The sequence below is a fragment of the Phyllobates terribilis genome, unplaced genomic scaffold, assembly GCF_046119375.1.
Source record: "Phyllobates terribilis strain yellow unplaced genomic scaffold, ASM4611937v1 Scaffold_3__8_contigs__length_932513732, whole genome shotgun sequence".
NCBI lineage: Eukaryota > Metazoa > Chordata > Amphibia > Anura > Dendrobatidae > Phyllobates > Phyllobates terribilis.
Genome location: NW_027362763.1, coordinates 328522677 through 328546646, shown reverse-complemented (window position 1 = coordinate 328546646; position 23970 = coordinate 328522677). Strand labels below are relative to the sequence as shown.

The 23970-nt window shown below is 39.2% G+C and overlaps 1 protein-coding gene across 50 annotated transcripts in view; it reads left to right on the top strand.

The window, feature by feature from the left end:
* LOC141259327 (IgGFc-binding protein-like) overlaps window positions 1–23970 on the top strand; it is a 187511-nt gene that overhangs the window by 11021 nt on the left and 152520 nt on the right. For 49 of the 50 annotated variants that reach the window (XM_073675146.1, XM_073675093.1, XM_073675139.1 and 46 more), the window contains exons 2-8: window positions 5275–5334; window positions 12200–12243; window positions 13286–13438; window positions 13791–14056; window positions 17116–17197; window positions 18062–18151; window positions 18259–18503. In XM_073675146.1, coding sequence (XP_073531247.1) covers window positions 5275–5334; window positions 12200–12243; window positions 13286–13438; window positions 13791–14056; window positions 17116–17197; window positions 18062–18151; window positions 18259–18503 — 940 coding nt within the window. The remainder of the gene's footprint in view (window positions 1–5274; window positions 5335–12199; window positions 12244–13285; window positions 13439–13790; window positions 14057–17115; window positions 17198–18061; window positions 18152–18258; window positions 18504–23970) is intronic. The other variant, XM_073675094.1, reaches the window with a different exon arrangement.

The following is a 23970-nucleotide window of genomic DNA, read 5'->3' as shown; positions in this document are numbered from 1 at the left end:
ACTAATAGAACAAGTCCCACACACTGCTAGAAGGCCCAATATTTTTTCAGAGCTAGATGCAGAAAAAAATTAGATTCAGTTTGCAACCTGATGGAGGTCAGTATAGATGGACTAATACAACAAGTCCCACACACAGCTAGAAGCCCAATATTTTTTCAGAGGTAGATGCAGAAAAAAATATATTCAGTTTGCAACCTGATGGAGGTCAGTATAGGTGGACTAATAGAACAAGTCCCACACACTGCTAGAAGGCCCAATATTTTTTCAGAGCTAGATGCAGAAAAAATTATATTCAGTTTGCAACCTGATGGAGGTCAGTATAGATGGATTAATAGAACAAAACCCACACACAGCTAGAAGCCCAATATTTTTTCAGAGCTAGATGCAGAAAAAAATTATATTCAGTTTGCAACCTGATGGAGGTCAGTATAGATGGATTAATAGAACAAGACCCACACACAGCTAGAAGCCCAATATTTTTTCAGAGCTAGATGCAGAAAAAAATTAGATTCAGTTTGCAACCTGATGGAGGTCAGTATAGGTGGACTAATAGAACAAGTCCCACACACTGCTAGAAGGCCCAATATTTTTTCAGAGCTAGATGCAGAAAAAAATTAGATTCAGTTTGCAACCTGATGGAGGTCAGTATAGATGGATTAATAGAACAAGACCCACACACAGCTAGAAGCCCAATATTTTTTCAGAGCTAGATGCAGAAAAAAATTATATTCAGTTTGCAACCTGATGGAGGTCAGTAAAGATGGATTAATAGAACAAGACCCACACACAGCTAGAAGCCCAATATTTTTTCAGAGCTAGATGCAGAAAAAAATTAGATTCAGTTTGCAACCTGATGGAGGTCAGCATAGATGGATTAATAGAACAAGACCCACACACAGCTAGAAGCCCAATATTTTTTCAGAGCTAGATGCAGAAAAAAATTATATTCAGTTTGCAACCTGATGGAGGTCAGTATAGATGGATTAATAGAACAAGACCCACACACAGCTAGAAGCCCAATATTTTTTCAGAGCTAGATGCAGAAAAAAATTATATTCAGTTTGCAACCTGATGGAGGTCAGTATAGATGGATTAATAGAACAAGACCCACACACAGCTAGAAGCCCAATATTTTTTCAGAGCTAGATGCAGAAAAAAATTAGATTCAGTTTGCAACCTGATGGAGGTCAGTATAGATGGACTAATACAACAAGTCCCACACACAGCTAGAAGCCCAATATTTTTTCAGAGGTAGATGCAGAAAAAAATATATTCAGTTTGCAACCTGATGGAGGTCAGTATAGGTGGACTAATAGAACAAGTCCCACACACTGCTAGAAGGCCCAATATTTTTCCAGAGCTAGATGCAGAAAAAAATTAGATTCAGTTTGCAACCTGATGGAGGTCAGTATAGATGGATTAATAGAACAAGACCCACACACAGCTAGAAGCCCAATATTTTTTCAGAGCTAGATGCAGAAAAAAATTAGATTCAGTTTGCAACCTGATGGAGGTCAGTATAGATGGATTAATAGAACAAGACCCACACACAGCTAGAAGCCCAATATTTTTTCAGAGCTAGATGCAGAAAAAAATTAGATTCAGTTTGCAACCTGATGGAGGTCAGTATAGATGGATTAATAGAACAAGACCCACACACAGCTAGAAGCCCAATATTTTTTCAGAGGTAGATGCAGAAAAAAATATATTCAGTTTGCAACCTGATGGAGGTCAGTATAGGTGGACTAATAGAACAAGTCCCACACACTGCTAGAAGGCCCAATATTTTTTCAGAGCTAGATGCAGAAAAAAATTATATTCAGTTTGCAACCTGATGGAGGTCAGTATAGATGGACTAATACAACAAGTCCCACACACAGCTAGAAGCCCAATATTTTTTCAGAGGTAGATGCAGAAAAAAATATATTCAGTTTGCAACCTGATGGAGGTCAGTATAGGTGGACTAATAGAACAAGTCCCACACACTGCTAGAAGCCCAAATATTTTTTCAGAGCTAGATGCAGAAAAAAATTATATTCAGTTTGCAACCTGATGGAGGTCAGTATAGATCGACTAATAGAACAAGTCCCACACACAGCTAGAAGCCCAATATTTTTTCAGAGCTAGATGCAGAAAAAAATTATATTCAGTTTGCAACCTGATGGAGGTCAGTATAGATGGATTAATAGAACAAGACCCACACACAGCTAGAAGCCCAATATTTTTTCAGAGCTAGATGCAGAAAAAAATTATATTCAGTTTGCAACCTGATGGAGGTCAGTATAGATGGATTAATAGAACAAGACCCACACACAGCTAGAAGCCCAATATTTTTTCAGAGCTAGATGCAGAAAAAAATTAGATTCAGTTTGCAACCTGATGGAGGTCAGTATAGATGGATTAATAGAACAAGACCCACACACAGCTAGAAGCCCAATATTTTTTCAGAGCTAGATGCAGAAAAAAATTAGATTCAGTTTGCAACCTGATGGAGGTCAGTATAGATGGACTAATACAACAAGTCCCACACACAGCTAGAAGCCCAATATTTTTTCAGAGGTAGATGCAGAAAAAAATATATTCAGTTTGCAACCTGATGGAGGTCAGTATAGGTGGACTAATAGAACAAGTCCCACACACTGCTAGAAGGCCCAATATTTTTTCAGAGCTAGATGCAGAAAAAAATTAGATTCAGTTTGCAACCTGATGGAGGTCAGTATAGATGGATTAATAGAACAAGACCCACACACAGCTAGAAGCCCAATATTTTTTCAGAGCTAGATGCAGAAAAAAATTAGATTCAGTTTGCAACCTGATGGAGGTCAGTATAGATGGATTAATAGAACAAGACCCACACACAGCTAGAAGCCCAATATTTTTTCAGAGCTAGATGCAGAAAAAAATTAGATTCAGTTTGCAACCTGATGGAGGTCAGTATAGATGGATTAATAGAACAAGACCCACACACAGCTAGAAGCCCAATATTTTTTCAGAGCTAGATGCAGAAAAAAATTAGATTCAGTTTGCAACCTGATGGAGGTCAGTATAGATGGATTAATAGAACAAGACCCACACACAGCTAGAAGCCCAATATTTTTTCAGAGCTAGATGCAGAAAAAAATTAGATTCAGTTTGCAACCTGATGGAGGTCAGTATAGATGGATTAATAGAACAAGACCCACACACAGCTAGAAGCCCAATATTTTTTCAGAGCTAGATGCAGAAAAAAATTAGATTCAGTTTGCAACCTGATGGAGGTCAGTATAGATGGATTAATAGAACAAGACCCACACACAGCTAGAAGCCCAATATTTTTTCAGAGCTAGATGCGGAAAAAAATTATATTCAGTTTGCAACCTGATGGAGGTCAGTATAGATGGATTAATAGAACAAGACCCACACACAGCTAGAAGCCCAATATTTTTTCAGAGCTAGATGCAGAAAAAAATTAGATTCAGTTTGCAACCTGATGGAGGTCAGTATAGATGGACTAATAGAATGATGCTATGCCCAAAAGATTTTACTTCACTAGGTGCAGTAAAAAAATTGGTATTCTATACACAGGTGGTATATCTTGCAACACAGATAGGCTACTCCACTGACTAACACACTCTGCAATAGGCCAAAAAGGATTAGCTTTGCTAGATTCAGCCAAATGCTGTGAAAAAAACTTGCACAGCACTGGCACAGACCTTCCTGGCAAAAACTGATAGGAACTGATGTAACCTAGTCCTGAAAAGGACTCCAATTACAATTAGTCTTTACTCCCACAACCTATCTATTTAAGAGCACAGACCTGCCTGATAAAAGTCGTAGGAAATGCTGTAACCTAGTCCTTAAAAGGACTGCAATCACAACTATTCCCTACTCCCAAGCTATCTGTATATTTTTGCGAAAATTGGCTTGAAATTAACAAGGTATAGCGCACACAGCAACAGCGGTGCCGTCTAACACGCAGCTGCAGCAGTGAGAAAATGGTGGCGACGGGGAAAATGGCTTGGTCTTATAGGGCAAGGACATGTGACATACACTGCCAATGACACATGCCCTTGCTTGTGTGAAAAAAAGCACTTTGCTCCGTGTGTGCGCTGCTGATAGGCTGACAGATTGCACCTCCCCACTGTAAATGCGGGAAAGAGAAAAAAAAATGGAGATCTTCATTGTTCCTGCAGAGATCCATCCCCTGCCCCTCCCCCCACCCCGCTGTACACTCAAACTGCGTATTAACATTAATTTTCATCATTACTGAGAAAAAATCCAGTTATGATTTTGGTGCACGAACAGTTATCGAACATAACCTCGAACTGCCGAATTTTTCTCAAATTGTTCGTGTTCGCCGAACGGCTCGAACACCGCCCAAAACAGCTCGAATTTGAGATTGGCGAACAGTTCGAGTAGAACAACGCTCATCTCTAATCCTGACCTGCTTACTCCACTCTCCCTATTCAGAAAGCATGTACTGTCAGAATAACCAAGTGTGCATGTGAGAGGAGCGGTCGAGTATCTTTGCCATAAAGAATATTAGGATGTTAAGTTTTGTACAATAAATTACTGACAGTTTCATAATTTAGTTTTTTTTTCAAGCAGTTTAACAAGTTTAACAATATCTCATGTTTTGACATTTAGTATTTGCTATTGATGGCAGCACTATGGCTCAATTTGTTAGCCAGTTTGTCTTTATCGGTGCCATTGCTCCACTTTTCTGATTTACAGAAATTCAAATCTCATACTTCCCTTCCCACACCCAAAAAGTTAAACAATAAAATAAAGTAGGTGTCTACAGCAATGACCTGGGATTATTGTGAACATATATATATATATATATATATATATATATAAATATATATATATATATATATATATATATATATCTATATATATATAAAATGCTAGCTCTAAACTCAATGGGAGCTGTCTACAATACATCTAAATGAGTGAGCTCCCTCTAGTGGTGGTTGTTGGCAACCAAAATTCTGTCAAATCTTTAAAGCTACGTGGAAATAAGATAGTTAGTCAGACCTCTAAATTAAAAAAATCCCTAAACTATGCTTAGAGAAGAGCATTGCAGGAGGTTCAATTTTAGTCTAGTATGCAATATTCTTAGCAGGTACCAGAAAAGTTGTAAAATTCAAAGTTGTAAGCAAGTAGCACAACGTTTCAGTAGTCATGAAGTCCACCATTTATAATATCCCTCAATGATACCACAATAATCAACTTATCACCAACATAACTCTCTTCTTTCCCTTGAGCTGATGCCAATTCTCTCACCCACAGGAATGGATTGTGCTGTAGCATAGACTGCATGTCCTGCCAACCTCAGTATTATGATGCCTGGTATGAAGAACTCTATATTTTAAACTGTATTTGCCTTCTGTTATCTGGTTTTGTAGCTGTGACTGTATATACTGTATACAGTCCCTGACAGAAGTTATGTCGCTTATCCATGTAAATAAAAGCGGCACGGTAGCGCAGTGGTTAGCACTGCAGCCTTGCAGCGCTTGGGTCTTGGGTTCAAATCCCACCAAGGACAACATCTGCAAGGATTTTGTATGTTCTCCCCGTGTTTGCGTGGGTTTCCTCCGGGTTCTCCTCCGGGTTCTCCGGTTTCCTCCCACACTTTAAAGACATACTGATAGGGAATCTAGATTGTGAGCCCCGACGGGGACAGTGACAATAATGTATGTAAAGCGCTGCGGAATATGTTAGCGCTATATAAAAATAAAGATTATTATTATTATTATTATAACCTGACGTAAAATTTATCCATTGGTTTTATAAATTACTCTTTTGAAAGCTGAAACCCTCCCAAATTTGGTTTGGGTCAAGAAAATAATTTGCCATCAATGCTGAAATATTGATCATTTCATGAACACAGAATGGTCAGATTTTGGCAAGACAAAAGTTTTGTCGCCCACAGAAAGTAATGTGATATTCAAACAAATAATTATCTTAAAATACAAATATATGTTGCATAACATTGGTGAATGAAGTTGTGCTGTTATTAGAGTCATATTTAATATTTTGTGTGACTTCCATGAGCTTGAAGGACTGCATCCATGCGGTTCAACAATGTCATCAGGAATAGCAGAGAATGCCGTCTTACATACCTCCCAGAGTTCATCTAGATTCTTTGGTTTTGTCTTCCAAGCTTCCTCTTTCATCCAACCCCAAACATGCTGAATGATGTTCATGTCTGGTGACAGGGCTGGACAGTCCTTGAGCACCTTGATCTTTTTTGCCTGGAGGAACTTTGTTGTAGAGATGGATGTATGAGATGGAGCACCATCCTGCTGCAGAATTTGACCCCTTTTATAATTTGGAATGTAAGAGGTAGCTAATACTTCTTGATATTTTAGGCTATTGATATTGCCTTCCACCTTGCAAATGTTTTGCACACCCCCATGCTGAATGTAACCCCAGACCATGATCTTTCCACCACCAAATGTAACTGTTTTCTGGGTGTATTTTGGATCCATACGGGCTCCAGTAGGTCTCCTGCAGTATTTGCAGCGGCTGTGGTGTAATTCTACTGAAGATTCATCAGAGAAATCCACCTTCTGCCACTTTTCCAGCGTCCATCTGTTTAGCAGGCTGTGGGACTTTGCAAATGCTTTTTATTTGCCTTATGTTTAGTGTTGGCTTCTGGGCACTGATTCGACCATGGAGGCCATTTCGAGACAGAATCCTACAAACTGTTCTAGTTGACACAGGGACTTGAGGTGACCCGGTCTGTTGGAGCTCTGCTGCAGTGGAAGAGGGGCTTGCTTTGGATTTTCTAACCAACAAACGTTCCTCCTGAGCAGTTGTCTTGCTGGGTCTGTTGGACCTGGGCTTGTGAAACACATCTCCAGTCTCTTCAAATCTTTTTTTAATTCTTTGTACTTGAAGCTAAGACACATTAAAGGTGCCAGGCACCTCTGCAGTGGATCTAGTCTTCAGCCTCTTGATAATCAAAGCTTTGGTCGAAGGGTGGATTTTTGGCATGTTGTCAGAGCTCAAGTTGCAGTTAAAGTGAAGGTCTGGGTTGCTGGGTTTCTTTTTATACACACCCACTAATTAACCAATCATTTACTGAGCACTGGTGAGGATGTAAACTAGGAATTGGGTGCATTATATCACCAGGCGACAAAACTTTTGTCTTGCCAAAATCTGACCATTCTGTGTTCATTAAATGATCAATATTTCAGCATTGATGCCAATTTATATTCTTAACCTAAACCAAATTTGGGAGGGTTTCAGCTTTCAAAAGAGTAATTTCTAAAACCAATGGATGAATTTAACGTCAGGTTATAAGCTTTTATTTACATAACATGGATAAGCGACATAACTTCTGTCAGGGAGTGTATATGCCTTTCCTATTCAGAAGTCTGAATGAGTAAAGTTCTGCCTAGAAGGAATTATCATTTTTCTAATCTTGCAGTAAGAGAATGAAGTTATCAGAAATCTGTAATTTACCTTTTTTCATATATTTACTTACATTGTCTCATTCCTTTCTCTCTACTTTCTTTAACTCTGTTGGATTGCTATATCGGCATTATTACTGCTCCATACATTTGATGTGACTTATATGCATTTTAGTTGAGCTAAAAGATCTTTGTCTCTGATCTTTCTCTTTGTTTTGTCCTTTTTCCTGGCATGAAGACCATCTCTTTCTGTGTATAGATTGGTCAGTCTGTTGACTTTATTGGTTATCTTCTCCATTTTGGTTGGTAAGGATTGTTTGAGTATCCCAATGCCAAGTTCTCATTTACAGCAATGTGTAAATAACAAGATAGCACATGACGCATTTGTAAATGCTAATGGGTATTCCAAATTGACATTCAGTAAATTGCAAAACATTTATTGGTAACCATGACAATTACATGCACAAATACACTGAGCAATTTAATTGGAGATGAATTTTCATAATGATTGCTAAATCTTAATTGTGATTAAATGCACTTACAGAATTTGATTTCGACCCATCCTTTTCCAGCAAAAGCCTTATAATGTGTATTTTATGGCCATAAGGTTCCATTCATTATTGAGTTTTAACCTTTTTTTGTTTACTTTTTGATGTTTCTAAAAGGAGCTTATCCAGTCCAACAAGACTATTAACCTGCAAATATAGGGTTAATCTGCAGGTTAATTACATTCTGAACGTGACCGGCTGCAATCCCGAAAGTGCAGCTTCCGGGAAAAAATGACCCAGGTGCTGTCGACTTTCAGTCATGCAGGCGTATCCAGAGCAATTATAGTCACCGGTCACAACACTGAGAGTGGCGACTGTAAGCACGCTACGGCACCGACTGAGAGCCAGCACAACAGTGCATCAGTACAGAGCTGGCTGTCAGTCAGTGCTAGGGTGTGCTTACAGCCGCTGCTCTCAGTGCTATGATCGGTGACTGTAATTGCTCCAGGCAAGCCTGCATGACTGCAAGCTGGTGGCTCTCGATAGAAATAAGGTTTATTTTCCCATGAGTACTGCAGCCGGGCAACCTCATAATCCTGTTAACCTGCAGATTAACCCCATATCTGCAGGTTAATAACATTATCGTACCTGACAGGTTTCCTTTAACTTGTTTTTGATTCACGCCAAATTCTTCTATTGATTTTTTCCTTAATTTAAGCCTATTTTATACGTGTTCACTTTTTTCGTTTGCCAATGTGGGCGTAATTTTTGCTTCCAGAGGTTTGTGGCCGATTCATCAATTGCAAATTTTTAAAAGGTCACAACATTTTTTGTTTGAATGTACTCCACTTTTCCTTCTGGAGTCGTTTATGGTTGCCTAAAATTTTACTGCAAATTTTGGGACATTTTAGCGACATTTTTGTTCTAAAAAAGGTAAAAAAAAAAGTAAAAAAAGAACCCAAAATAATAATTGAACCACATCCACTAATTTGAAGAATTTAGAACAGAAAAACCCAAAAACCACAAGATAAAAAAAAGTGACTTAAAAAACTCCCAAATGATGAATCTGCCCTATAAACTCTCATAAATATCTGAATTGGCGTTCAGTAGTGTAACATTGAAATGTATTGTTTTAATGTACCTGTACCGAACACTAAGCAATGGCTGCCATAAAATATTGTGAAACTGCCATAATTATTATTGGGCAAGGAATGAAGATGGAGAGCAATATAAATGACTGCTGGCTCCAGTTTGAGTTAAGAAAGAAGCATTAATGTTTGGATCTAGGCGTCATTTATCATTTCTTATCAGATCCTTCTGTTGCCAAAAGTGATTTGAAATACATTACATGTCATTTGGGTTACAGTCCTAGTAATTGTCACTGTTAAAATGATGGGACCAGTTGGAGAAGACTGTACTGAAGCAAGACTTGTTAGATAGCACATAGTATAATAAACCTGATCTCATCTTTCATTATCTAAGATTATAGCTCGTCATAATATATTAGCCAAAGTTCATTACAGTTGTCATAAGACATTGACCTCCACCATCCCTATTGTACATGACAGCTACTCTTAGGTAACAGATAACCAGCCTCACTTTGCAGATTAGCAAAACTTCTCCCAGCTTTGTGCGTAATATATATTCTGAGTTTTAGATAATGTTCGTTAGTTAACTCCCAGTGATAAGTGTATTAAGTGCATTTTATTTCCCATTATCACTATTTATAATGCGGTTTTATTATCTATATTTTCCAGAAATAAGTGGTCTTTAAAGTGGCTGCATTATATTAGAGAAAAGATATGGTCTTTTTTAGACAGAAATAGTTCCACGCTTGTCCAGGAGCTGCATCTGGTATTGCTTTGTATTTATTTAGGTTTTGTAATTGGAAAATTATAAGAAGGATACTTTTTTTTTTTTATCTCATGTCACCCTCTAAAGTAGCACTCCTCCTCCCATCAAAGTTTTTTTCCACTTAATATATTTCAGTCATCATATTATATAACACTGTGTACTTACAATTGCTGATTTTGCCTTTCTACCCAGCTAATTCTTCTCTTTTCTCTATGTTGAAACAGGAAGTCTCTTGTCCCTGCATGAGTCATCCCCCTCTTAAACTCCTGACCCAGCTCTTCCTCTTCTCCCCTCTGCCAGGGACTTGATGATGACTCATGCAGGAAAAAGAGACTGCTTGTTTCTACATAGAGCTTAGAAGGGTTAAGCTAGTTTGTTTTTACTCGTGATGTGACAGGCCTAATTTAAAAGAGAAGAATTAGCTGGGTAGAAAGGCAAAATAAGCACAGTGCCATATAATATTAAGTCTGTAATATATTAAGAGGATACACATTTTTTGGGAGTGCTTCTTTAACCCCTTTACCACCTTCTGTTTTTGTAATTTTGTTCTTTGCTCCCCTTCTTCACAGAGCCATAACTTTTTTTATTTTTCCATCAATATGGCCATGTGTGAGCTTGTTTTTTGTGGGACGAGTTGTACTTTTCAACAACACCATTGATTTTACCATACAGTGTACTGGAAAATGGGGAAAAAATTCCAAGTGCGGCAAAATTGCAAAGAAAGTGAAATTGTTTTTTTTTTTTACCATGTTATTGTATTTTACTGCAATATTGCGGCAAACAAAACACCATAATTCTGGCGTTTTGATTTTTTTTTCGTTACACCGTTTACTGATCGGATTAATTCTTTTTATATTTTGATAGATCAGGTGTTTGTGAAAGCAGCGATGCCAAATATGTTTTTTTTTTTGTTTGTTTTTTAATTGTTTTATTTTGAATGGGCAAAAGGGGGGTGATTTGAACTTTTATACTGTATTTTTTAATTTTTTTTAAAAGCTTTTTTTTTGCTTTTTTCATGGTTCAATAGTCTCCATGGGAGAATAGAAGCTGCGATTATCTGATCTGCTTTGTGTAACAAAAATGCTCATTTGCTAAGGTCGCCGAACGCTGCTCATAGCCGATTGGCTATGACAACAACAGGGGTTTCGCGATCATGTGACAGGTGCGCCAATAGTGAAGCCAATGTTGTATCTGGTTTGCGTGAGTTAAATGCTGCTGTCAGAGATTGACAGCAACATTTTACATGTTAAAAGCTGTGGATGGATCGTGATTCCACCCGCAGCTGTAAGGGGCACATGACAGCTGATCAGATCAGCTGTCACGTTTCGGAAAAGCTGCGGGCTCAGTGCCGGAGCCTATACCAAAGACGGGAGGTGGCTTATGACGTACCTATACGTCATAAAGGGGTTAAGTCACCTGTTACCACTGGATAGACCTCATTCAGATGTCAGTAATTTTTCTAGTATGCAAAAAACGGTCCAAGTTTCATAAGTGTTTTTGATCAGAGTTTGGTGAATGTATCGGTCCAAGGCTGATAAAAGTCGGAGAAGTCTCTTTTATTTTTTTGCTGATTAGTCAGCGAAAATAAACGGACATGTGAACAGCCCCATAGACTATGAGTTTTATTCATAAAAAACATGAATAGAACTTGTACGGGAAAAACTGATGTCTCAATGAACCCTTAGTCATTGGGTTAGGATCTGCAGCACTCCTTATGGTAGTCCTTATGATTCATATTCCATATTGGAAAAAAAGGCTTATTTTATGTTATGTTTTTACATTTACCCAGTTTTAATCCTTTCCAAAAGCTGAATTTTAGGGGCAATGTTCACAGTTTTTCCACTGTCTTCAGTACCATACATTATTATCACTCACATCCGTTTCTTGTCTGGCTCACAATCTAGTTTCCCTATCTCATGTGAAGCTGATTGACCTTTAGATTATGACATTATATAAGGCACTATACATGAAAACCTTTCTTTTTCATAATTTTTCTAGTTAGGGCTCATTTAGACAGTCCGACCGCTTTAATGACTGCTGATCGGCAACATACAATCCGTTTTAGACTGGCCGTCCACACTTTTATGTACACAGAGCAATCATTAATACGATCGTTCTGTGTGGAAAGAACATCTTGTTATCTGCAGCTCATAGCCTGTTTACAATGTGCTGCCGAGAACAGTAATTTTTAAGCTTAAAATTTATCTCACTGGACAGCAAGCATTTTGTGCTTATTCATTGGGATATTGCAGGCTGTTAATTGGAAAATCTTACAATTAGCCTGTTTAAATAGACTGTCAGATCCAGAGTTGCATACCATTAGTGCTTACCAAAATCATTATGTATATCCTGCAAAGTATATGAATATATATACCGGACTACTAGATCTAAAGATACTGTCAATATTGGAATGACCATTTCCTTCTTTACATTAAACGTATGTTTTCTTTTAAGGGCGAATCAAAGGGATGTGTCATCTCAATGGGACCCAGATGAAGGTATGTAACAATCACTGCCCAGACAATTGTATTTCCCACATCTAGTATCTGCATTATGATGTGACTAGACCAATGTAAGAAATAATCTGGACCAGCAGTACATTATTTAGTGTATAGCAGAGCTTGTAGGATCCAGATAGAAATGTAGGACGCGACGACTCTTTCCCTTGATTGAAGTTAGATTTGTATTAACGTCAAGGCTGTAACCGGTGGACTTCACCTTCTAATCATCTTCATTTAATTTCAACAAAAATAAACTTTGCCCTTAGATAGCAAATATGTAACCATTTATTCCGTGCGGCTTCCTTGTCTTTTCCCTTTAATAACAGTCTGACATAGCACAGGTTAAAGGATAAGTACAGAATGTGTGGCAATGAGCAGCTTTTATGATAAGAACATTATGCAGGGTGTTGAAATATGGGAAACAAGTGTTTAGTTACTGAATGAAAACCACTACAATTAAGGAGAATGTGTCACCAGGTTTGTGCTACTTATGCACAGCATAATGTAGAGGCAGAGATCCTGATTCCAGCGATGTGCCACTTATTAGGCTGCTTGCTGTGGTTTCAGTGTTTCAATAAAATGAAGCAGGAGATTATCACTAGAGGACTAATAAACCTGCTGCCATGTTGTCCTCCATATTCATGAGCTTAATTTATTCCCGCCCCTACCACTGATTGGCAGCATACTGCCTATGCACAGTGTACTCAGAAAGCTGCCAATCAATGGTGTGGGCAGGGCTATACAAAGCTCATGATTCAGAGAACAGGAAGATCTGTAGCAGGTAAAGTACTGATTTTACCAAAACTGCAGCAAGAAGCCCAGTAAGTGACACATCTCTAGGATCAGGGTTTCCATCCTTATATCATGCTGCTCTCAAGCAAAAACCTGGCCTTTTAATGCAATGTGTTGGAAACTTTAATTTTATTTTGCAATTTATTTGGCTACTTTTTCAAGTAATAAAGGACAAGACTTCTGCTGAACAGACATGCAAAATACTGAGCTGTGCTTTATATATGAAATGTTTATTTCATATTTTCAGATAACATAATATATTGCAATTTTAATGATAATTCTAAACCATTCTGTGATTGGACACAACGGCATGGAAATACTGATGAAGGAGACTGGATCAGAGCAAAATTCTGCACTCCGACAGCTGACACTGGTCCAGATGGAGACTATCCTGATGGATGTAAGATCATTTTACAATTTCTTTTTCTACTACATATTCTCATCAATCTTGAGCTGGTAAATTTCCAGGAGTTTTAGAATCAGCTGACAAATCATTTACGTAATCCTGAAAAACACATCTAACTGTATTCAGAAAGCGTAATATATAATTATGTTTATATTATGTATCTATTAATGCCTTGGGGGGGGGGGCAGATTTACCAATATAGTAAGATAAGAGGGTTCTGAAAACATATAGAGGACACGTGTGTGCACAATGGTCAAAGTGCCAAAGATATACTCTGCCTATGACAGTATTATTATTCTGCCTCTCAAACTTACCACAATGCACTGACATTTTATTTCCCTTACAGTTGGGTATTATCTCTATCTAGAAGCAACCAACTTAATCCCAAATGATAGAATAATACTTGATAGCAGGCCCCTGGTCATCCATGAGACTATATGTATAGATTTCTGGTATCACATGGACGGCCCAGAATTACAGAATCAGCTCAACGTCATCGTTACGGGCGATCATGGCATGAGGCTATCTAATATTTGGCAAAGAATTGGACATCAAGGTCCCGACTGGTTGTATGGCTCAGTTACTTTTACTCCAGCAACGACTGACATTCAGGTAAGAAATTGAAAGGTAATCAGTAAATCCTGACTGAAAGAAAATCTAATTTTGGTAGGTTAGACAATATCTCCATCTAGTGGACATTCCACTAACTGTTGTTGTATATGTGTGTATATATGTACATATATATAAAAATAAAAGAGCAAATATATATATAAAAGCACATATATATACACACTATATATATATATATATATGTATATATATATATATATATATATATATATATATATATATACACGTTATGGATGTATATATGCACAATATGCATATATATATATACTTATATTTCCATGCAAAATTAGAGGCAGCACACAGAGTAGAATAAAGTGATAAGGTTTAATAGCCCATATGGCAATGTTTCGGTCCACAATTTTGGACTGAAACGTTGCCATATGGGCTATTAAACCTTATCACTTCATTCTACTCTGTGTGCTGCCTCCATTTTTGCATGGATATCTAAAGGACTGGTATGTACCTGGGGGGGCTTTTTTTGCACTAAAAACATAATTCTTGTGCTGTTTCCTATTTTTTGATTTTTTTTATGTACTTATATATATATATATATATATATATATATATATATATACAGTACAGACCAAAAGTTTGGACACACCTTCTCATTTAAAGATTTTTCTGTATTTTCATGACTATGAAAATTGTACATTCACACTGAAGGCATCAAAACTATGAATTAACACATGTGGAATTATATACTTAACAAAAAAGTGTGAAACAACTGAAAATATGTCTTATATTCTAGGTTCTTCAAAGTAGCCACCTTTTGCTTTGATGACTGCTTTGCACACTCTGGGCATTCTCTTGATGAGCTTCAAGAGGTAGTCACCGCAAATGGTCTTCCAACAATCTTGAAGGAGTTCCCAGAGATGCTTTGCACTTGTTGGCACTTTTGCCTTCACTCTGCGGTCCAGCTCACCCCAAACCATCTCTATTGGGTTCAGGTCTGGTGACTGTGGAGGCCAGGTCATCTGGCGTAGCACCCCATCACTCTCCTTCTTGGTCAAATAGTCCTTACACAGCCTGGAGGTGTGTTTGGGGTCATTGTCCTGTTGAAAAATAAATGATGGTCCAACTAAGCGCAAACCGGATGGAATAGCATGTCGCTGCAAGATGCTGTCGTAGCCATGCTGGTTCAGTATGCCTTCAATTTTGAATAAACAGTGTCACCAGCAAAGCACCCCACACCATCACACCTCCTCCTCCATGCTTCATGGTGGGAACCAGGCATGTAGAGTCCATCCATTCACCTTTTCTGCATCGCACAAAGACACGGTGGTTAGAACCAAAGATATCAAATTTGGACTCATCAGACCAAAGCACCGATTTCCACTGGTCTAATGTCCATTATTTGTGCTCTTTAGCCCAAACAAGTCTCTTCTGCTTGTTGCCTGTCCTTAGCAGTGGTTCCCTAGCAACTTTTTTACCATGAAGGCCTGCTGCACAAAGTCTCCTCTTAACAGTTGTTGAAGAGATGTGTCTGCTGCTAGAACTCTGTGTGTCATTGATCTGGTCTCTAATCTGAGCTGCTGTTAACCTGCGATTTCTGAGGCTGGTGAATCGGATAAACTTATCCTCAGGAGCAGAGGTGACTGTTGGTCTTCCTTTCCTGGGGCGGTCCTCAAGTGAGCCAGTTTCTTTGTAGCGCTTGATTGTTTTTGCCACTGCACTTGGGGACACTTTCAAAGTTTTCCCAATTTTTCGCACTGACTGACCTTCACTTCTTAAAGTAATGATGGCCACTCGTTTTTCTTTACTTAGCTGCTTTTTTCTTGCCATAATACAAGTTCTAACAGTCTATTCAGTAGGACTATCAACTGTGTATCCACCAGACTTCTGCACAACACAACTGATGGTCCCAACCCCATTTATAAGGCAAGAAATCCCACTTATTAAACCTGACAGGGCACACCTGTGAAGGGAAAACCATTTCCGGTCACTGCCTCTTGAAGCTCATCTAGAGAATGCCAAGAGTGTGCAAAGCAGTCATCAAAGCAAAAGGTGGCTACTTTGAAGAACCTAGAATATAAGATATATTTTCAGTTGTTTCACACTTTTTTGTTAAGTATATAATTCCACATGTGTTAAATCATAGTTTTGATGCCTTCAGTGTGAATGTACAATTTTCATAGTCATGAAAATACAGAAAAATCTTTAAATGAGAAGGTGTGTCCAAACTTTTGGTCTGTACTGTATATATTACAGCTCTGGCAAAAATTAAGAGACCACTGAACAGTTTTCTATTGGAAAGTATGGAAAGACTGGTGTAAAGCATGCCAAGACGCATGGAAGCTGTGATCAAAAATCATGGTTAGTCCACCAAATATTGATTTCTGAACTCTTCCTGAGCTAAAACATAAGTAATTTGAGATCTGAAAGCACTGTTTATTTTTTAGTATTTTGACGCTTTATCATTTGCTGCAAATAAATGCAAAATTTTTAGCTTTGAATTTCGGAGACATGTTGTCAGTAGTCTATAGACTAAAGCAACAATGTACATTTTACTCAAAAATATACCTACAAAGAGAAAAATCAGAGAAAATGAAAATTTTTGCCAGAGCTGTATAAACTCACATGCATACTGTATATATATCTATATCTATCTATCTATCTATCTATCTATCTATCTATCTATCTATCTATCTATCTATCTATATATATATAGATATATATGTATATATATATACATATATATATATATATATATATATATATATATATATATATACTCCTCTTTCAAGATATTGTGAAATTAAGAAAAAAAAATATGTACAGTTATAGTGTTATGAATGTTCATATTTGTCATCATTCATTACAAACTGAATTGCATGTCTCCAAAGTGGAGATTCCGCTTCTCAGTAACATCACCTATTCTTATCTATCGTTATGCCAGACCCTTATTTGGTCAGGTATAGGGTAATAGTGGACAGAACATTTACACAAGGGGCTGCTGTTGGAGCTACATACAAGTGTTGATAAGTGGGAAGATAGGGTCCATTTAATAAAAGCTGAATATTGAGCCATCTTTTGCACTTTAGATTTCATTTATGGCAGTTCGAGGTCTGACAGATCTTGGAGACATAGCCATTGACAATGTTCGGGTGAAGAGAGGATCATGTGGTAAATATCTTTTTCTATTTTATTTATCTAAGCATGTCATCTGATAAATGATCATAACACTATCATCAGATTTTCCAATGGAATACTGAGGGCTGTTGAACACTCTGCTTGCTCCATTCTGGAAAAACATAATGTAAAGTAATGGTTCTAGAAACTTTCAAAATTGCTGAAGCCTCAGTCTGTGATTTTTGAACATCTAAGCTCCATTTAGATGAAATGGATCTGCAGCTGTTGAAAAGCAACAGCTCTACATATATTGTGACCATAAAAAGCTGGAGAACAACAAGTTGGAGATCTTTAGTTTGGTCTTAGTTCAGATGAGTGCAGAAATTTGCCAACTAGTCACATGCGCAAGTTGCAGACGTGACTGGATCTATGTACATCTCTCGCGCAGCATGTGCAGGCACTGTCTACTATTTACTTGCACTTTGTCTGGTCTATAAATTGGACCACCTAGGCAATAATTCGGACCAGACTAGTGCATGCTATGGTTTATCCCATGCAAATCTGAGGTACATGTGGAAAATTGATAACGTATAGCACATATGGATCGCAAACAGATCAAAAACACGCTTGTCTGAACTTGGCCGTAATATGAAAGAACACAGAACACAAACACATATGGGGCCTTACAGTCACTCAGATATTACAGATATTATAATTGTCTAATATCACAGATATTAGACATCTGTGGCTCCATAGTACGGAGCCAGAATCTGTGTGCCTCCTTACAGTTGTCGCCATGTTCTCGAGGTATAGATGAAAATCAAGCTTTTTTTTCAAACTCTGGAAATGTTAATATTTTATTAACCTTAATGACTCATTTATTATGTTTTTTGTTATTTATTTCCTTTGAAATGGAAGAAAAACCAACTGAAGCCCCCAGCTCAACCATTACCATTAAACCATCTTCTCCAATCACAGCAAAACCAACTTCCGGTCCAGAAATATCAGGTAATTGTAAAATTTCAGGCTGTACATGTTGATGATTATAAAGGCTTTTTGTGCTTATCCACATTTTGTTGTTATATTTTATACCAAATGAATGTATTTATTTGCAGGAGGAACATGCAGCGGTTATGGTGATCCACATTATTTCACATATGATGACTACCCCCACACATTCATGGGAAACTGCACTTACACACTAACAAAACTTTGTGATGCCAGTGCTGGTTTGCAGTACTTCAATGTAGAAGTTGAGCATGAGTACAGAGGAAGTAACACACGGGTGTCCTATGTGAAAGAAGTCACAGTCTATGTTCACAGCTACAAAATCAGCCTGGGAAAACAGAAGCTAGTAAAGGTAAGTCTGGTCCTAAATAGTATTGGTGCTTAATTTCTACACGCCATTATAGTTTTAGTGATTTATCATTACAATTTTAAGTATCTACTAGCCACTGAGATTTTTACCCATTCCTCAATGTAAAACTGCTCCAGCTCGTTCAAGTTAAACGGTTTCCTCTGGTGAACAGCAATCAAAAAAGTCTGACTACAGATTCTCAAATTTATTAAGGTCTGGGCTTTGACTAGGCCACTGCAAAACATTTACACGTTTCTCACTAAACCATTCGAGTGTTGCTTTAGCAGTATGCTTAGGGGCAGTGTCTTGTTGGAAGGTGAACCTACGTCCCAGTCTCAAATCACTGACAGACTGAAAGAAGTTTTGCTCAAGAATATCCCTGTATTTCGCACCATTTATCTTCCCCTTGACTGGGACCATTTTCCCTGTACCTGCTGCTGACTAACATCCCGAAAACTGGACCTCATCTTCACCAGCCTCTGTTCCCTATCTAACCTCTCTAACTCACCTCTCCCTCTTTCTGACCACAACCTACTCACATTCTCTTCTCTCTCCTCTCCAGGGCAACAATCCCCACTACACAAACTTGCATACCCTCGCAGAAATCTCAAACAGCTTGACCTACACTCACTCTCTGAATCCCTCCTCCCTCTTACAGACATTAGTTCCTTACATGATGCAGATGTTGCTGCCTCTTTATACAACACCACAACCGCTGCAGCTCTCGATTCTGTCGCCCCCCTCACACATACCAAGGCTCGCACAATCAACAGACAACCCTGGCACACCAGCCTAACTAAAGAACTGAGACGGGCCTCCAGGGTTGCTGAGCGCAGATGGAAAAGGTCCCACTCCCATGAGCACTTCATCGCATTCAAACAGTCCCTCACTACCTTCAAGTCCACACTCACTGCATCTAAACAAACATATTTCACATCTCTCATATCCTCCCTGTCTCACAACCCCAAACAACTATTCAACACCTTCAATTCTCTCCTCCGTCCCCCAGTGCCTCCTCCCTCTCCTCTTATTCAAGCCGAAGACTTTGCCTCATTCTTCAAGCAGAAGATTGACACCATCAGACAAAGCTTTTGCCTAAAGCCCCCACAGCCCCTCCCCACACCTACTCAACCCTCTTCCTCCAAAACCACCTTCTCCACCATTTCTCAAGATCAACTTTCCTCCTTACACTCCAAATCACACCTCACCACCTGTAAACTTTACCCAATCCCGTCTCACCTCATCCCAAACCTTACCACTATCTTCATCCCAGCCCTAGCCCACCTCTTCAACCTGTCTCTAACAACTGGTGTCTTCCCCTCATGCTTCAAACATGCCTCAATCACACCCATCCTCAAAAAGCCCTCCCTTGACCCATCCTCTGTGTCTAGCTATCGCCCCATATCACTTCTCCCCTATGCCTCAAAACTACTAGAACAACATGTCCATTCTGGACTGTCCTCCCACCTCTCCTCCTGCTCCCTCTTTGACTGCCTACAATCTGGTTTCCGACTGCACCATTCTACTGAAACTGCACTGACTAAAGTCACCAATGACCTACTATCCGCCAAATCTAAGCGACACTACTCTGTTCTCCTCCTCCTAGACCTGTCATCTGCCTTTGACACAGTGGACCATTCCCTCTTACTACAGACTCTCTCATCTATCGGCATCACAAACTTGGCCCTATCCTGGATCTAACAGACCGGACATTCAGTGTCTCCCACTCACACACCACCTCCTCATCTCGCCCCCTATCTGTCGGTGTCCCCCAAGATTCAGTTCTAGGACCGCTGCTCTTCTCCATCTACACCTTCGGCCTGGGACAGCTCATAGAGTCTCATGGCTTTCATTATCACCTCTATGCTGATGACACACAGATCTACCTCTCTGGACCCGATATCACCTCCTTACTAACCAAAATCCCACAATGTCTGTCTGCTATTTCATCCTTCTTCTCTGCCAGATTTCTAAAACTTAACATGGACAAAACAGAATTAATCATCTTTCTGCCATCTCATTCAACCCCCCCAACTGACCTACAGTTATATGAAAAAGTTTGGGCACCCCTTTAATCTTAAGCTTAATGTTTTATAAAAATTGGTGTTTTTGCAACAGCTATTTCAGTTTGATATATGTAATAACTGTTGGACACAGTAATGTTTCTGCCTTGAAATGAGGTTTATTGTACTAACAAAAAATGTGCAATCTGCATTCAAACAAAATTTGACAGGTGCATAAGTATGGACACCTCACCAGAAAAGTGACATTAATATTTAGTAGATCCTCCTTTTGCAAAAATAACAGCCTCTAGTCGCTTCCTGTAGCTTTTAATGAGTTCCTGGTTCCTGGATGAAGGTATTTTTGACCATTCCTCTTTACAAAACAATTCCAGTTCAGTTAAGTTTGATGGTCGCCGAGCATGGACAGCCCTCTTCAAATGATCCCACAGATGTTCAATGATATTCAGGTCTGGGGACTGGGATGGCCATTCCAGAACATTGTAATTGTTCCTCTGCATGAATGCCTGAGTAGATTTGGAGTGGTGTTTTGGATCATTGTCTTGCTGAAAGATCCATCCCCTGCGTAACTTCAACTTTATCACTGATTCTTGAACATTATTGTCAAGAATCTGCTGATACTGAGTGGAATCCATGCGTCCCTCAACTTTAACAAGATTCCCGGTGCCGGCATTGGCCACACAGCCCCAAAGCATGATGGAACCTCCACCAAATTTTACTGTGGGTAGCAAGTGTTTTTCTTGGAATGCTGTGTTTTTTTCCGCCATGCATAATGCCTTTTTGTATGACCAAACAACTCAATCTTGGTTTCATCAGTCCACAGGACCTTCTTCCAAAAAGAAATTGGCTTCTCCAAATGTGCTTTTGCATACCTCAGCCGACTCTGTTTGTGGCGTGCTTGCAGAAATGGCTTCTTTCGCATCACTCTCCCATACAGCTTCTCCTTGTGCAAAGTGCGTTGTCTAGTTGACCGATGCACAGTGACACCATCTGCAGCAAGTTGATGCTGCAGCTCTCTGGAGGTGGTCTGAGGATTGTCCTTGACTGATCTCACCATTCTTCGTCTCTGCCTTTCTGATGTTTTTCTTGGCCTGCCACTTCTGGCCTTAACAAGAACTGTCCCTGTGTTCTTCCATTTCCTTACTATGTTCCTCACAGTGGAAACTGACAGGTTAAATCTCTTAGACAGCTTTTTGTATCCTTCCCCTGAACAACTATGTTGAATAATCTTTGTTTTCAGATCATTTGACAGTTGTTTTGAGGAGTCCATGATGCCACTCTTCAGAGGAGATTCAAACAGGAGAACAACTTGCAAGTGGCCACTTTAAGTAGCTTTTCTTATGATTGCATACACCTGGCTATGAAGCTTAAAGCTCAATGAGGTTACAAAACCAAAAAAAGTGCTTTAGTAAGTCAGTAAAAAGTAGGTAGGAGTATTTAAAACAAGAAAATGATAAGGATGCTCATACTTATGCACCTGTCAAATTTTGTTTGAATGCAGATTGCACATTTTCTGTAAGTACAATAAACCTCATTTCAAGGCAGAAACATTACTGTGTCCAACATTTATTACATATATCAAACTGAAATAGCTGTTGCAAAAACACAAATTTTTATAAAACATTAAGCTTAAGATTAATAGGGGTGCCCAAACTTTTTCATATAACTGTATCTATCAATGTCAATGGCTACCCACTCTCCCCAGTCCCTCAAGCTCGCTGCCTTGGGGTAACCCTGGACTCTGAACTCTCCTTCAAACCACATATCCAAGCCCTTTCCACATCCTGCCGACTCCAACTCAAAAATATCTCCCGGATCCACAAACTCCTCAACCATGAATCTTCAAAAACACTAGTGCACGCCCTCATCATCTCTCACCTTGACTACTGCAACCTCCTGCTCTGTGGCCTCCCCTCTAACACTTTCGCACCCCTCCAATCTATCCTAAACTCTGCTCCTCGACTAATCAACCTGTCCCCCCACTATTCCCCGGCCTCTCCTCTCTGTCAATCTCTTCACTGGCTCCCCATTGCTCAGAGACTCCAGTTCAAAACCCTAACCATGACATACAAAGCCATTCACAACCTGTCTCCTCCATATATCTCTGACCTAGTCTCCTGTTACATACCCGCACGCAACCTCCGATCCTCACAAGATCTCCTCCTCTACTCCCCTCTTATCTCCTCCTCCCACAATCACATACAAGATTTCTCCCGTGCTTCCCCCCTACTCTGGAACTCTCTACCCCAACGTATCAGATTCTCGCCTACCGTGGAAACCTTCAAAAGGAACCTGAAGACCCACCTCTTCCGACAAGTCTACAACCTGCAGTAACCACCACTCCACCATACCGCTGCATGACCAGCTCTACCCTCACCTACTGTATCCTCACCCATCCCTTGTAGATTGTGAGCCCTCGCGGGCAGGGTCCTCGCTCCTCCTGTACCAGTCGGTGTCACATTGTGTTCAAGATTATTGTAATTGTTCTTGTATTATACCCCTTTTTCACATGTAAAGTGCCATGGAATAAATGGTGCTATAATAGTAATAATAATAAATAATAATAACTTGATTCTGCCACCACTATGCTTCACTGCGGGGATGGTGTTCTTGGGGTGATGAGCTGTGTTGGTTTGGCGCCAGACATAGTGTTTACCTTGGTGGTTAAAAACTTCAATTTTGGTCTCATCTGATCACACTTTCCTCCATATATTTGGCGACTCTCCCACATGTCTTTTGGAAAACTCAAAACAAGCCTTATAATTTTTCTGTGCAAGTAAAGGCTTTTTTTCTGCCCAGTCTTCCATAAAGGCCACCTCTATGGAGTGTACGGCTTATTGTGGTTGCATGGACAGATACTCCAGTCTTTGCTTGGGAACTCTGCAGTTCCTTTAATGATTACTTTTGGTCTCTGTGCTGCCTCTCTGATTAATGCCACCCTTGCTCTGGCTGAGAGTTTGGGTGGGCGGCCCTCTCTTAGCAGGTTTTTTGGGGTACCGTGTTCTTTCCATTTGATGATAATGAATTTCTTGGTGCTCCGGGGGATCATCAGAGATAACCCAACCCTGACTTGTACTTCTCAACAACTTTGTCTCTGATTTGTTTCGAGATCTCCTTGGTCTTCATGGTGTTATTTTGTTAATGGTGCCTCTTGCTTAATGGTGTTGCAGCCTCAATGGCCTTTCAGAAAAGGTGTGTATATCCTGACAGACATTTGACACTTAGAGTGCACACAGGTGGACGTCCTGTCAATAAGCTTGTGACTTATGAAGGTAATAGCTTGAATCAAAATTTTTTAGGGGCTTCACAGAAAAAGGGGTGAATATATATGCACTTGACAATGTTCAATTATTTGATCCCATAAATTTAATTTATTGGTATATTTTTCTCACTTCACTTCACCAATGTAGACTATTTAGTGCAAATGCATCACACACAAGTCGGATTAC